The following is a 16,090-nucleotide window of genomic DNA, read 5'->3' as shown; positions in this document are numbered from 1 at the left end:
ATTTTAGAGTTATTAGTCCCCCCCCGCCATAGCATACCCACACACAGTTGATAACACACAGTTGATAATGAAAGTGAGAAAGAGTGTGAAAGAGCCTTTGTGCATGAAACCATCAATCACATCGATGATGATGAGTATACACACACACACACACGGACACGCACGCACGCAACTTATTATGATGCAAGTGGACACGATCATTCGGTGCATGTTAATAAGGTGGCCATGTTGCTATGCTACGGTACATCACAACAAATGTAAAAAAATAAACCGTAAGAGATAAAGGTCAACACAGAAAGTGAATCCATTCCATCAAATTTCTTCCCGGGCCCCACAATGCAACCGATTCACTCGCAAATCAAAAAATCATATAAAATCGCGAATTAATGACGCTAAAAACCGCTAGTCAACTGTAATGTCATTGTATGATAACCCTTGTAGCGTCTCTGGGGTTTGTCCCAATTGGTGCATTCAAATGCAGTCAGAAATTTCAAACTCTCACAAAAAAGTCCATCAATGCATTAAACTCTAATAATGACCACAAATAGCTAAACAATGAAGGCTTTCTAGCAATCTATAAAATCAGACATCAAAAGGACTGATGAGGGAAATTAAAATGATCATTTACTTAACTCTTTCACTGCCATGGACGAGAATTCTTGTCTTTTAAAATAGTAATAATAATAAATAATAAAATTCTAATCAAATATGTTTATTATGGAGGGTAGCTGAGACCCTTGAGTAATGCTTACCTAATACAAGCCAATTGAGCACTGTAGTAATATCTGTGCCCATTGGATGGCAGTGTTTCCATGCTTACAACACATCTATTACCTACATCAATTCAAACTGAAGAATGGAAGTCAATCTTTCATGTGGCAATCTTTCATATTTACAAAGGCATAGCACACAATATTTATTAAATCACTGAACAAGAACAATATTCAGAGCCACGGTCTGTAACTTTATTTTCATCAGTTCTTTGAGCTTTGATATCTCCAGCAATGTGTTCACCGAACAGTGGTAACGCCCTAAAAAAGCGTGCTACCAAATCCTGTGCGACGCAAACAACGTAGCATCGGTGCTCCCAATTCATATGTTAGCGTAGATCCCTGATTTAACTATTTTGCCCAGTATGGAAAACTTACGCATGTCCATTTGCGTGATGCTAGCGTTTCTCATAATGAGTAAATGCCCCCTAGTGGTTGTTAATCACATTAAGCTCCATGAAACGTCTGCTTGACCACTTTTACCACATTTTATAATGTTATATTTCCTAAACATGTTTTATCAGTTTTTTTCTTAGCTCTATGTGGAAGAGGTCACACCGTGCCTCAGCTTGAGGGTCCAGTATGACCTCCCGCTCGGGTTACCAGATATTCTTTTCTTCCGTTTGAAAAAAAAAAAAAAAACAGGTCCATCCATCATCCTGTCCATCAATCAGAGAACAGATGGCCTTTCATGTAATCTATGTCGAGACCGCCAGCTACCCCTCTGGCCTGGTCAAACCACCCCCCCCACAACCCCGGTTCCTCCCCAGTACCACCAAGACGCCACGCAACACATTGAATCACTCCCAGTTGTATACACACTCCCATGGGTCACTATTCAGCCTAGATGGCTCATCACGCTATTGTTTTTTTTTTGGGGGATACACAAACAAAAGCTAGCGTTAGTGAGTAAATGTGTGTGTGTTTGTGTGTGTGAGGGTCAGACAACAAAAAAGATGCCCCCCTTGTCTGCCTTTGGTCTCTAGGGCCTGTCAAGAGGGATAATTGATGATGTTTTCATTACAAGGTGTGGGCCAATGTGGGGGCTGGGGGCCAGAGAATGAGCGCACATACGAATGTGTGTGTGTGTGTGTGTGTGTGTGTGTGTGTGTGTGAGGTTGACTCAGCTGCCTTCCTTGCTTGACCAAGTGGCGTCTAATATCTTCAATTAGGGCTGGGTGTTACGGCTGTAAACTTAAATCTCATCTTACCCCTCCAACAAAAATCAGAATTGTAATCAAACGTTTCCTCTAAAGCAAAGATGGCCAACGTTTTTGAAAGCGACAGTTACTTCTTTGGTACTGAGTAATACGAAGGGTTACCGATCTGATACACACTTCTGAAATGACAACATTGATCTAAGTAAGTGTCATAATGTTATTGTTATAGGTTAAGTAACTCATTCAATACCAAAGACGTATTTTTACGTATGTTTCACGAATCCTGGGCATTTACTTGCAAGTCATTTATTTCTTTATAGATAGATATTTATCTATTTATTTGATCTATTTTAAAACCCGACTTTACCTGAATATTTGAAAAAAAAAATATATAAATTAGTACCTTGGATTGAACATCTGGACTTTGTAAAGACATGAAAATATGTCTTTGGGATTTATTCATGTTATATCTTTTTTTTTGATGACATTGATCATGATAATGATTTCTCACAATAATTAAGAAACAGCTGTAGTAAATGTGTAAACCAACCGTAATATGTAATGTAATATATTTATAACTGTTTGTAAAATTCATAGGAAATCACAATGTTTTATCATTTGGAAGATATTTGGAGAACAGGTGCATTTTTTTTTCAAGTTGAAATGTTTAAAAAGAAATCTGTTTTCTGCACTTTGAAGTGTTTTGAGCCTTGACAAAAAAGCCAATCAAAAAATTAAAGTCATATTTTGATCGTAAAATTTAACGAGGGGAAAATTCTTTCACAATCTAGAAAACTGTTAATTTATTCCGCTAATAATAGGTCCTTTGTAGTCATTCATTATTAATCCAAGTCAAGTTTATTTGCACAGCCCTGAATCACCAGTCTCAAAGGGCCTCACATGCAAAAAAAAAAAAAAAAATTGCAGTTTAAACAACAAATGCTGAAAATAATGTATTTTTCGATTAGCGCCTGTTAATCGATCAAATTTATGAATGCGGCCTTAATTTATCACCTCTCACCTGTGGCAATGACACAACAACACAGCATAAAAAAGAGTGACTAACATACTATAGTGGAAGACATAAAGAGGCCAGAGGCGGTCCCGGCGCCTCACATGAAGCATCTCAGAGTCTCGGTGGAAGAACGGCCACTTGTTCTGCGACGCCACGCCGGGCCGCAGGCACATGCGCGCCGTCTATCGTCTTTTTGAAGGGCGTCAAAGCGCCGGCGCCGCCAATTCTGACGGCCACTTAGAGCGGATTAAGCTCGTGATCACGTGACGGGAGGACGAGACGCGACTGCGCGTCGAGATGGATATTGCGTCTTTGTTTGTCTTTGATGAGACCAAAGATGGACAGTCAGCTGATATTCAGCCCCCCACCCCCCCTTTGCTCGGCCGAGACAACCAAACCAAAATCATGGGGTAAGCAGCACTAGGACACGTGGCTAGTCAACCGCGGAAAGTCAAAATCGTCAAAGTCTCGCGGCGTTGAATGGCCTTTTTAGAGGCTTTTTGTTTTGCCGAAAACTTGCCAATTTTATCACTAACAAGCACCGTATGAATAACATTTTTTTTTTCCGTTTGTGTGTATAGTTAGGGTTAATCAACATGCCCCCCCCCACCGATATGAAGAAATCAATGTAAATGTGTTGCCTTAAAGGCTGATTCAACTGGAAGTTTTTTGTTTCAAATAAAGCAAAGAAAATCGTTTCTATATTGTTAAATGATTGTTGCGTTTCGATGGATGAGTATTGTTTTGTTTGAGTAAAGGAAAGTTTTTCCCGATAGAAGTATGCCCGGTTTTGCAGACACATTTCCGTTTCCGGGTTTGCAGACATCCGCGCTAATCCGACAGAACGCTATCTGACGCCGTCCTTTGTGAATTATCAGGCATAATTGGTATAGGTCCTGAAAAATTCATATCGGTCGATCTCTATTCTTATCTTACACTATAAAGCAACCTGAAATTAAACAATAAGTCGTCCATTTTGATTCAAATCAGTTATTTTTGTGGCAAATTCTAATTCTGGTAGCTGGGCAATTCCAGCAATTGAATTATTCTATTTTCAAACTTTTATGGGCTTCTACATGACTGAAAACTGGCCAGTTTTACATATGTGAGTATGTATTTACATACAGTTCTTCATTTACTAGCGGAACTGGGTTTTTTTTGTTCCCCCAATACTTAAAACCGTTAACTTTGTGCTATTTCACACCAATACGATAACTGTATGACTAGCGATGAAGCAGTTTTTAAGAAGCTGCCAATTCTTCCATTTTAACTTAGCAAAACGATGTCACTGGTTCAAGTCAATAAGGCACACTGCAGCATTTTAAAGACGTTTAAACGACGGATTTAAAGGACAAAGTGTCATTGTTAGAAATAATAATAGCAGTTTGAGAAGTAGGAGAAAATATGACCCATTTAGGTTTGGTTCAACATGGGAAATGTTACTGAAGATTAAGACAATAGTGGAAATTTTGAAAAAAAGACCAATACAAACTGACTATATATATTTGGCTGATATCGGACCAATATCCAATATCAATAACGTATCTTTATGTTATCTTTACGTTAAACTTTATAAAAACATGCTTTCCATTGAGTTTACTTAATTTGAGCTATTTTTCCCAATTTCTTCTTCTATTCATCCGTGCTCTTCTAGGTCGAACATTCGGGACTTTCCCGCTGAGTGGAATGCAGTTTTCCAAATTTCTTGGTAAGATGAAAAACTAAGATTGAGCAGAAGCGACAACGGGGTGGACTCATGAAGAGGACTTTTGTCCACGAGGTCAGCCCTTGTAATGAAGGACAAAAAAAAAAAAAAAGACAAAGTGACGTTCTTTGGCGCGTCCAAGTTTCTGCCCAAGGTGAGCGCGGCGCTGACATGTTGAGGCTCCAGCAGACTAAGACGGGGTGCTGCCAACGGGGGAGCGATTACCAGTCAGCTAGGCCGCACCGCATCAGCGCCATCCCGATTGTCTCCAGAATTAGACGTCATGAAGAGTGACGAATGGCTCACGCGATAACGGATACTAAATCCTTGTTAAGCGGCATATTTCCTTGAAAGTGCCGCTCGTAAAATAAAATAAAAAAGACGCGTGACTAATAGATTCACGAGACCTAGTTTCTGCTTAAATGTGCAAGCATTGTGCTTTGACCAAGATATTAGGCAGAAAGACCTTTTTAAAAATAAGACATACTTCTGCCTTGAAAATATCATCAGCTGAGAATCTGAAAAGAACTTTCAATTCCGGGTATCACATTGATACAACTTGAATATCCATATTGTCACAGCCCAGTCTTAAATTTTCGTTCTCATCGCGACTTCTGAAACGCCAAATTTCACAAAATATATTTGAAGATGAATAAGGCCAATATTGTTTCCAATACTGAGCAAAATACAATTAAGACGTGTCCCGATCTGATATTAATAGCATACATCGTCAAATATCAGCCATGTAACCGTGTACCATTCCAGCTGAACTGTAACTGCAGCGAAGAGCAGTTCATGTTAGATGAGCTTGTTCCGGCATTATTTTCAATATAAGAAGCAAGCAGACTGAACCAAGGTCTTTGTTCGCGCACAGAAAGACTACTAAAATGGAGAGGACTATGTAAAGGTTATGATGTCGCCAGCTGATCCAATTGCGAGTGCACCGCTTAGAAAACATGGACAGATATTCCTTTTGACTCGTAACTGTGGTCTTTTGGCATATACACAATCATAAAATCAATCGAAACTGCTTTGAGCTCATTCAACTTAACACTGTTCAATGACCGCTCACAAAGTGGGAAATCTGAAACACACATATTTGATGCGGGTCATCAAATATATAATTTATGGATATGAACACGAGAAAATATGAAGAATTTACAATGATGAGATTTCTTTTGTTTTGCTACAGTTTTTACATTGTCGCCAAACCGTTGGTGCGTCCTATACACAGTAACACCAGAATTTGATCTTAAAATTATAGGTGTGTCCTATACACAGGTGCGTCCTATTTTGGCGGGATTACAATAATTGTCACTTTTCACACCTGTTTCCATTCAAAACCTCACTTTTTGTGCGTGTGCCTGCTTCGAGCTGGTACGGGGCACAACGTGCAAAAGCGAGCTTTTAAATTAGCCTCTAATTGTATTAACGGCGGATTACGCCTTCCAGTTGGATTTTTTTATCCGCTCTCTTGGTGCGTTTTATACGTTTTAAAAGGGAGAAAAGGTGGCGGCGGCGAGGAAAGAGAGGTTTGATTGCGGGCTTGGCTCGGTTTACGAGCTGCCGCGGCGGCTGCCTCTCGTTACGCCGACCGTGTGTACAAATAGGCAGGGAGCTCAGCCAGCATCGGGAGTGTTAGCGATAATGTGTACGAGATCGCGTCCCCAGTCTGCCAGCTAACACGCTAACGCCGCCGCCCCTCCCTCTTGGAGGCAGGCGGCCATGAACGTGGATAACAGTTAGGAGGGGAGGGTCGAGGCGCGCTTGTGAATTCCATCTAATTACTCCATCACATAATTTCACAAATTGCCTTTTCAGAGGGGAGAGGAGAGCGGAGCGCGGGACGCGTCGGGGGATCGGAGGCCCGAGCTTTCATTTACTACTCATTTCTTGTTAAATTAAACAAGAAAATACCATTTGGATGAAAGCAAAGGGGGTTGGGGCCAGCAGGGTGTAGATTCCAAATGCATGATGGGATTCTTTGAAGAAGCTGTACTATGTTCCCTCCTCAGAGGCCGGCATCGCAGCCCTCGCACTTACTCGCGCGGCTTTTCGGAAAACCGGCCACGATTCATCATTTTTCCAGCAGTTTGCTTTTCCTCTACCGCGCGAAATGGTGATCCCTTCACTTTTTTTGCCATTTCTAATCAAAACTGTCAGAAAATATCCCATTCGTGCCACTTAAATTCGAGCAACCTTAAGGTTGAAGAAGAACAGTCCGATTTGCTTGCATAAGGCAGAGCGAAAAACGTGGGCGTGCAGTGATTGGTCGATGGAAGATGGCGCAGATTGCTGTGAGAAGTTCAACGATTTTATCCATCTTAACTGTATTTTGGATTAATTGCGTTACTAACTTCGAACTTCATTCATTTTCATTCAAAAATGTTCGGTGGAACAGCGGTTAGCAAATCCGCCTCGCAGTTCAGGGACCCGTGTTCAAATCCACCTCGCTCCGATCTTCCTGCATGCCCGTGTGGATTCTCTCCGGGCACTCTGGCTTCCTCCCACACTCCAAAAACATTTTTTTCTGAATACTTCCACTCTAAACGTCCACATGGTCGATGACATCCCAGGACCACTAACATTTTCTCGCAAGAATTGCTTTTAAGATTAAAGATGGAAAAACTCCCAAATCCCAAATAATCTGCATAAACAGCTGGATGGCACCTCCTACATCTCCTGACAGGTTCCTCGCGCCACCCACCTTCCCTTCCACTCAGGCACAACGGCGACTCCCCTGAGGGCCCCAACAAGAGCTGGGAAGGAAGGGGGTGGGGTGGGGGGGTGGGGGGGTGCTTTTGCTTTAGTCTAGTTTTGCTGTATCAACATCTTCTCCTGCATGTGCACTCAATTATTTAATACACTTGAAAGATAATGGGCTGGTTTGTTTGTGTGTATGTGTGAGTCCAATTGGTGAAACGCGGAAAGCAGAAGCTGAGAAACCGAGACGGCTCTAAGTGTGGCGTTAACCCGAGAGTAGTGCGATTAAAATGATGGCGATACAATAAAAATGATGCGAGCGATAAAACTGGACTACTGCGGTTCTTCACAAATTACTGCCAGCCTTGCTTCCGTCAAATAGTACGGCCCAGAATATAAATTCAACTCAAGCGGTCCACTGATTTGTGGACCAATTTGAATCATGGAAAACGAGGAAAAAAATTGGAACGGAGGAGCAGCTGTCGGCCACAGCTCACATACACCCAATTAGGCCCCGCCTCTTCAAGGGACATGCATAACACTGACATCATGCAGAACCCTGGTACATTGATACCTCAGGTTAGGGCATTGCTAGATTACCATATTTTACGCATTATAAGGCGCACCGGATTATAAGACGCATCCTCAATAATGACACATTTTAAAACCTTTTCCATATACAAGGCGCACCAGACTATAAGGCGTGCCCTCAATTAATGACATATTTTTAAACTTTTTCAATCACAATATAGTAATGCTCAAATTAATAACAATAATAACTCAACTAATAACTCTAAACACTAGCATAATAACTCAATGTCAATATGAGCAACCTTGTTCAACTGTAAACACACAAAAGAAACAGGTAAAGCTTACTTTATCACTTCATTCCCCATCTACCAATCTCAATCTCAATATTCATCCATATATAAGGCGCACCTGATTATAAGGCGCAACATCACGTTTTTCACGTTACGATGTGGAATATGAAGTATTTTCGTCCCCTTGTTCCAGCATTTTTCCCACCTACAAAATTCAAACTTGGCGGTTAGTGTGCATGTGTATGGCTGTGCGAGTCACACCACTCTCATGCGTCACTGCAAATGTCACTCAGCTGCTGGTCTGCTATTGGTCGGCGTCATGGCGTCCCTTAGATGCTGGTCTGCTATTGGTCGACGTCACTTGTCACTAAGATGTCAATATGCTAAAGACTTTGATATTGTATTTATAGTGCATTTTATTGCTTATCTCAAAGTTGAAGGGGTTAGCCATGGGTCCCAAGATTGCTAGTGATGTTAAAGGGAGAAGTAAGAAGATGATTACTATGGAAACCAAGCTGGAGATGATCAAGAAATACGAAGACACGCATCTTTAGCTTCGCTAGGGAATATGGCCGTAACTAGCTTAAATCACGACACTCTAAAGATAAATAACATTTCATTTTTCCTCAACATATTTTTATTTATGGGGTTATTTAATTATATACACGAATATTATTTATAAGTAGTACTTTCTATACTATTTTGCTAATATTTTTTAATATGTATATAAAATTTGGATGTTTTTACCTGTGGTTTTACACGCATTAGCTAATTAGCATAGGTTTCTATTGCCCGCCATACAAAGATTCACAATCCCAAATCTGGGAAGGATTAATGTTGTATGGCGGGATTATATCTCCAAAACTAAAACGTTTCAGGAAACTACAAAAAAGTTTGGATTTCAGTATTAGCGGTGCATCTTGAAAGTTTGCAAGTGATTTAAAAGTCAAAGAAATGTAAAAAAATGAATTAAAAATACATTTTAATGCAGTTTAACGTGTTTAAAGAACATTGGAAGGGGGGAGGGAGAGAGAAAGAGAGAGAGAGAGAGAGATTGTGATTGAATGTCTGTTATTGAAAAAAAAAATGTATGAAAACGTTTTGTGAGTGACTGCGTCAGTGATTCACCGCCAACTCAGCTGATATCTAACAGTCAATGAGAGTGAATGAGTTAACTTGTTTCCATCCCCCCCTAATTGCATTTTATTTTTATTATTTAGATCCGGAGTGCAAATCTAGCCTTGTATACTGAGGGAATGAATGGCGCCCGCAGTGTTGGTGTGACATTTTGGGTTGGATGAGTTCAAGTGTAAAGATGAACTCCATCAAAGCCTCAGCGAGTGAGGAAGTGCCCTGGTGTGATCTTGTGGTCCGCTGCCGCTGCAGCCGCTATCGGCGCCGAGGAAAATCACAATCTCACCCTTCCGCGTTACTCTATAAGAATTACATATTTGTTTTTCATGAGCGCTACGTCAAAGCGCCGCCACGAGATGCTAGCCCGGGGGCGTGCCTCGCTCCCAGCGGATGACAAAACAAGCGTGCGTTTATTTGAGACAGCGTGACAGTCGACGAAGAAGAACGAAGAGGGGCTGTGATCCGGCGATCATTGATGTGTTGTTTGCCGTGCTAAAAACCAAAGTGGCTGCGGTCGCGTTGAGGTGTTTTCACACGAAATGCGATGCTAAGAGCAACCGAGGACCGAACTTTAATACAGTGGACCCCAGGTTTACCGCGTCCCTGCCTTACGTTTCTTTCACCTTTTTTTTGGTCCTGTTTTTACGCCATTTTTTTTCGCCGTACGACATAAAAAAACAACAACTCTTCTCAAACATGGCGGACGTGTCTACTAGGGGCAAATGTGTGTACAAAGGGCAACGCGCTAATACATCACTACATGCGCCACTGCTTACGTCACAACAATGCTGGTCTGCTATTGGTCGGCAGACGGGGTGACAAAGATGGCTGCATTTTAGTACTTAATTCAAACTTGAATTGGTTAACCATGGGTCCCAAAATTGCTAGTAATATTAAAGAGAGAAGTAAAAAGATGATTTATATGGAAAAGAAACTGGAGATAATCAAGAAATACGAAGAAGGCTAAGCTAGCCTAGCCTCGGCTAACCTCACTAGCGAATATGGCCATAAGAACCTCATCACGTCACTCAAAGGTAAAAAAAATCCTTTAAACATGTTTTATTTGTTATGTTATTTAATTGTATACATCTATATTAATACAAGTAGCACTTACTATCCTATTTTGATACCACTTTTTAACATGTATATACAATTTGATGTTTTTACCTGAGGTTTTACATGCATTAGCTAACTGACATAGGTTCGGGTTGCCCGCCATACGGCGAATTCGCATTAGGATCCCAGCCGGGGAATGGATTAATCTCGTAAACTGGGAGCCCACTGTATATTATATATTTCAAAGTAAAGGCGTCTATTACAAAATTATCGCCCCAAATTTAAGAAAACAGCTGTTTCTATTCAAAATAACCACCCCCGTTAGCGCAGAAAGAACCCAAGTCATAGAGAGAGAAGTAGTATATGCCAACTGAATGAATTTAATTGTTTGAATGCCTCATCAGGATGTGTTCTATTGGGTATGGGCCAAGAGAATGGTGAATATTTTTGATATTTGTTTTTGTGCTATTTTTGTTCGTTGTACAGAGACACAACGTGCGAAAAAGCCACGTTTGGTCTCATTTCACTTTTTTTCTACACATTTTTGAACTCCAAAACTCCGAGAAACCCCATTTGGAGAAAAATGGTTTCAGGACAAAACCACAGTATCAGCTGTACAACATGTCTACACAGGGAAATAAATCATTTTAAAGAATCATTTAGATACATTCTAGTGTTTTCTAAGTTCAGAGGAAAACAAATTCTCAGAGAACATAGCAAAACTTGGTCAATTAAATGATTCCAAACTCCCAATGGGAAGTGTTTTACGTACTGTATATTAGGGGAAAATTGAGAAACCAAAGTTTCAGACGCAGAAGTAAACGTCCCAAAAAAATAAATCAATTAACGTCGATGTGGTAGGATTTTTATAAATGCGGAGTCAGGAAAAGTCACAGACAAAGGAGCAAAACTAACCGAGAAGGTGAATGGAATTATTTTAAAATCTCAGTGTTTCTCTTAAACATCCAAACTTCATAAAAGGGATGAACTCAAATTATTCAAATTTTATAGCATTCTGGAGAAAGAGAAAGGGCGTGACACTTGCCGTCTGCGTGAATGAAACTCTTTTAAAAATCCTTGTATTTTATATTGTGTGTTTTGAGAAACCCAAATCACAGACGCAGGAATAATACATGTCGAACGAGTCAGTGGAAAAACATTTTAAACCCGAGCAGAAACCGTTTTATATTTATAATGCAAAGAGAAACAAAATTCACGGAGAAAACTACCTAAACGAATGAATGCAATGGTGGGAGCTGAGAATTTTTCTGAATCCAAACTCACCGTTAGGTGTTGGAAGAGCCACGCCCGCATGATGTTGGTGGCCACCTTTGGGAAGATGCCCCTCTTCTTGTTGCGCTTTTTCTCCTTATCCGGGTCGTCGTCGTCGCCTGTGCTCGGCGAGGCCACACTGTTGTCCAGGCCGTCGCCTGTAAACAAAAAAAATAAAATAAAAAATAGAACCAAAGAGATTAGATGTGCCATTTGTTGACGTCAACCGCCTCAAAGACCGATAAAATAGCGAGGAATTCCCTGGCGGTTCGAGGTGGTGGCGGCGGTGCTTTGTACGCAAACGCAACAATAGCCCAAAGTGAATAGCGCATCATAAATGCATTCATTTTTAATACTTTTATAAATATCCTCCCTTTCATCACCCCCACAGTCAAAACACAGCTCGCATCCGAGCACAAAGGACTTGGAAGGTCGCATTTCCCCACTCAGCCGTCCTGGCCCGCGCAGAATTGAAACTGACAGAGAGATTTAGTCTTTATTATCCTGCATGTGGAGAAGGGTGAGGGGGGGGGTAGTTATTCCACCATTTGACTCACGCTAGAAAACAGTAACAAGGAGGTACAAAAGGGGAGGTTGCCAAATAAAAGGTAGCGCATAAAAAAAAAAAAAGGCGCTAACAGAGCTAGCTGCTTTTCATAACAATGGCGTCACGGCTGCTTACGGCAACCTGTAGGGCTTCGATAAGGCGCTATAATAAGACCAGTGCACCTCACCTGAGGGGGAAACCGGCTTAAAAAAAAGGGCGGGAGCTTTCAAAGGCTTTTTCCTATGTATTTATGCCTATACCATACCTACACATCCACGCGCACCTCTCACCAATTACAGTTAACGCTCCGTATGCGTCTAATTGTTCCTATCAGTATTCATAATAAGACGGCAGGTGACTTTCATCAAAGAAACACGAGTAGCGGTAAACAAGCGACTGAGTTGAGCTGCGAGTGCCAAGGGTGGGGGGGGGGGGGGGGGGGACACAAATAAAAAGCGCGCCGAGAATTGGCTGCGGTTATTTATTGATTACGCACAAAGCACTTCTAAAGCTCGCTCGGCATCCAGCGGCGCCGGAGCGACACCTCGCTAAACCCCGAGCACATTGATAATTAATGGGGATGTTGGCGCTAATCCGGCTGGAGATGACTTTTTTCCACGCCCGCCGCCATCAGCGGAATAATCAGCGGCCTAAAACCCGGGGCCTTTGCTCCCTATTACCTCGGGCAAAAGAATTCCTGAAAGCGCGCCTGCGGGGCAGCTAAATTATAGACGCCATTAGGATAGCGAGCGTGCCTGGTTCCTCACTGCCAGCTCTTGCAACCCCGAGATGCATATGCACACATATGGAGAGCTATTTAATGAAGTCGCCGCGAAAAAACAAGGTTCCGCGGACACAGGTGCAAACATTAATAATGCACATATGCGCCGGAAGATGGCTGGACCGTGGAGGGCGTGGAGCCAAGGGTTTCAGCTGAAGGTGTGTTTCCACTACAAGGAAGAGCAACATTTGGTGGACTACTGTGAGCTACTATCTCTCCAAATTTCGTTCTGGGAAATTTTCCCTGCCAGAGGCCAAGCTCTTCACCTCGGAATATATCTGATTGAAACCTTCTAGTTCCAAAAACTCCAAGTACCGAGTACTTGAACAGCAGGAACCATACCTGAGAACTAAGAATTTCAGAAGATCACGTGTTTGGACTGCAAGAACATGTCTCTGAATTTAGTTGTAGATTTGAGAACTGGTCTAAGTTGTACCCGTGAGGCATGTCAAGCAGAGGAAATGGCAAGTTTTGAAGGATTGTTCTTAGTTTGCAGTGCAGAGTCTAAATTTAGATAGAATTGGAAATTGTAGTTGCAAGAACTACTAATACCGAGAAGTAAAATTTAGGTCGCGTGTCCACGGCGAGTGCAGCACCATCTTGAATGCCCACTGCCTGTTTGGAGGTTTTCCTAAAACTCAGTTCATTCGTAATTCATTCGTTGACGGGCACCGGCATGAACTGCAAGTAGCGAGAATTTCCTGGAACTCGTAAAGCAGGTAACCCACAACAATTTACAGTATGCAATATGCAACGATATGCATTTGGACTGCACGACTGTCTGTCTAAATTTCATTATATTAACCTGGTCTTGTCAAATTTGTACCATCGCTACCAGAAAAAAAATTCAAAATTGATTTGGAATGATCAAAATTCAGACCCAAAAACTAATTATTTAGTTTGCATTATAACCACAGGACAATGATCCTGGAACTAGGAAATCTTGGATAAGCATCTGTTTGGCAATACTGTCTGAAGATCCCCATGGGAGGCTTAGTACTTAAAAGAAGTCCAGTAACCCTCGAAGCAGACTTTGGATGACAGAACATATCAGACTGGAACCTTTTAGATGCAGTACCTACAAGTACCTCTAAGGTTGCATGGCAATCAAAGAAGTTTTACTCCAGAAGTAGGAACTTTAGGAGGATCACAGTCAGTTAATTTTTTAATTTTCTTCAAGGGTAAATGATCAGAATCTACAGACCCTGACAGGCAGCTGCTTTCAGGTTTTCCAGAAACATTTAGGTGGAATCTCCAAATACCGCTTAAATTTAGTCCTGGTTTATTTTAAGACATAAAACAGACCCCGGGAACCACCAAATCTCGCAAACCTCTATTTATAGAACCTATAAAGCAAAACTACAATTCCTAGAATGCAAAAGAGAGTCTGGAGACATGTAGCAAAAACCGACACCGATAACGGTCCATGTTTGCTATAAAACTAGGCTTGTTTGTGATAAGATATGCTGTCCTCAAATGGCCAAAAGAAGAGCATATGAAAATGTTACAAACGTTACATTCTTTCAAAATAAAGCTTTTGTTCGGTGGCCGGGCGCAGTGCGTGTGTGCGTACGGGCGGGTCCGCCCGTGCAGCCGAGGCGTTTGTAATCCAAGAGCTGATTTTCATTGGAAGCAAATGCTCTGAATCCGCTGTAAAGACCAGCTCATGTTCAGCAAAGCCTACAATAACAAACCCAGGGGCTCGTCCCGTGCGAGTTGGGAAAACAGAAGCAAATGCTCACTGGCTCGCCGTCGCCAGCGAGCGAGCGAGTGAGCGAGCGAGGGAGGGAGGGAGGGAGGGAAGAAAACCAGGGAGGGACTCATGAGAAGTATGGCAAACATGCTTGCCTTATTTTTTTGCTTCCTTCTCCTATGTCATACAAACACCGCGCTTCCAAACTAACAAAATCCCAAAATATGGCTAATAGGGGTTCAAAGCTAAGGCTAGAGTTTCAAAGACAGGGTTAGGGTTTCAGATCAGGTTTCGAGACAGTTACGATTAGTTTAAGGTTTTGAACAAGAGTTATAGTATTCAATTGAAGTTTCGGCTTTCGGGTTTTCAATTTCAGATCTGAAATCAGGGTTAGGGTTTAAAGGTCAGGTTTGAAGCAAGGGTTAGGGTTTCAAACTAGAGTCTCAAATCAAGAGTGGTGAGCTCAATTTAGGTTGGAAAGTTTAGGTTTCAAGGCAGGGTTGGGATTTTTTCGTCAAGGTTTCAAGCCATTCTAGGGTTTCATACAAAATGGTTTCATATTGAAGTTTTAAACTAATATGCCTGCTGTAAGTTTAGAATTCAAACCAGGGTTTTGACACCAGGTTCAAGTTTCTAAATTGGTTTCAAACCGCATTAGAGGTTTTACATTAGCGTTTCAAGAGAGATTGTTATAGTTTCAAATTAAGGTTTCAAACAAATTTGAGGACTTCAAATTAGCATTTCAGGCTCAAGTCAATTCAGCAAAAAAGGGTCAGGTTTTAAGCCAGATTCAAGATTTGACATTATGTTTTAAAAAACAGATTTGAAAGGGTAGTCTAGAAAGAAAAGATGTATTTACAAACTTAATTCCACTTTTGTGTTGAAACTCAATGCCTTCTTCCTGACTTTGCTGGCACGCCGCAGTTACGCTTATGCCTACGGTTTTGGTTTCGGCGAGGCTTATGCATACGGTTACCTAGCAGGCAGACCACGGAGGAAGCGGCGTCAATTTTATCGGCATTTCCATTCTCGCCGCAATTTGATACCAATCACCTCGGCCAGGTCTGGGGCTAATTTCTGCTAGGGGAAGAGTGGCGGCTGCTTCTGGAAGAGGAAGCGGACGAGGAGGCGGGGGGAAGGTGCTCGACGTGTTGAGGAAGCGTTCCCTCACAAAAGGCATGAAAAACAGATTTACTAGAAAAGTTAAATAAATATCACATTATACCCTATTAAAATAACAAACGTATTAGGGCTTCAAGAAAAAGAACGCGTTTCAAATTGTGTTTTAAGACAGAGAAAGGGTTTTGAATTGTTTTTTTAACCCAGTGTTTGGGTTTTAAAAATGAGGTTTTAAGAGAGAGTTTGGTTTTTAGGTTATGATTGAAATTTGAAAGCAGGGCTTCAGGCCAGGTTTAGGGTGTAAAATTGGGTTT

At 41.5% G+C, this 16,090-nt stretch overlaps 1 protein-coding gene across 2 annotated transcripts in view; it reads right to left on the bottom strand.

The window, feature by feature from the left end:
- The window catches only part of meis1b (Meis homeobox 1 b), a 114,964-nt gene that overhangs the window by 41,668 nt on the left and 57,206 nt on the right, over positions 1-16,090 (bottom strand). For both annotated transcript variants that reach the window (XM_088421015.1, XM_088421014.1), the window contains exon 8: positions 11,649-11,794. In XM_088421015.1, the coding sequence (XP_088277141.1) occupies positions 11,649-11,794 (146 nt within the window). The remainder of the gene's footprint in view (positions 1-11,648; positions 11,795-16,090) is intronic.

This window comes from Hippichthys cyanospilos, chromosome 8 (genome assembly GCF_059441005.1).
Source record: "Hippichthys cyanospilos isolate Australia breed blue-spotted pipefish chromosome 8, RoL_Hcya_1.0, whole genome shotgun sequence".
NCBI classification, from domain to species: Eukaryota; Metazoa; Chordata; class Actinopteri; order Syngnathiformes; family Syngnathidae; genus Hippichthys; species Hippichthys cyanospilos.
The sequence above is the reverse complement of the archived record's forward strand: the minus strand, read 5'-3'. Positions and strand labels throughout refer to the sequence as shown.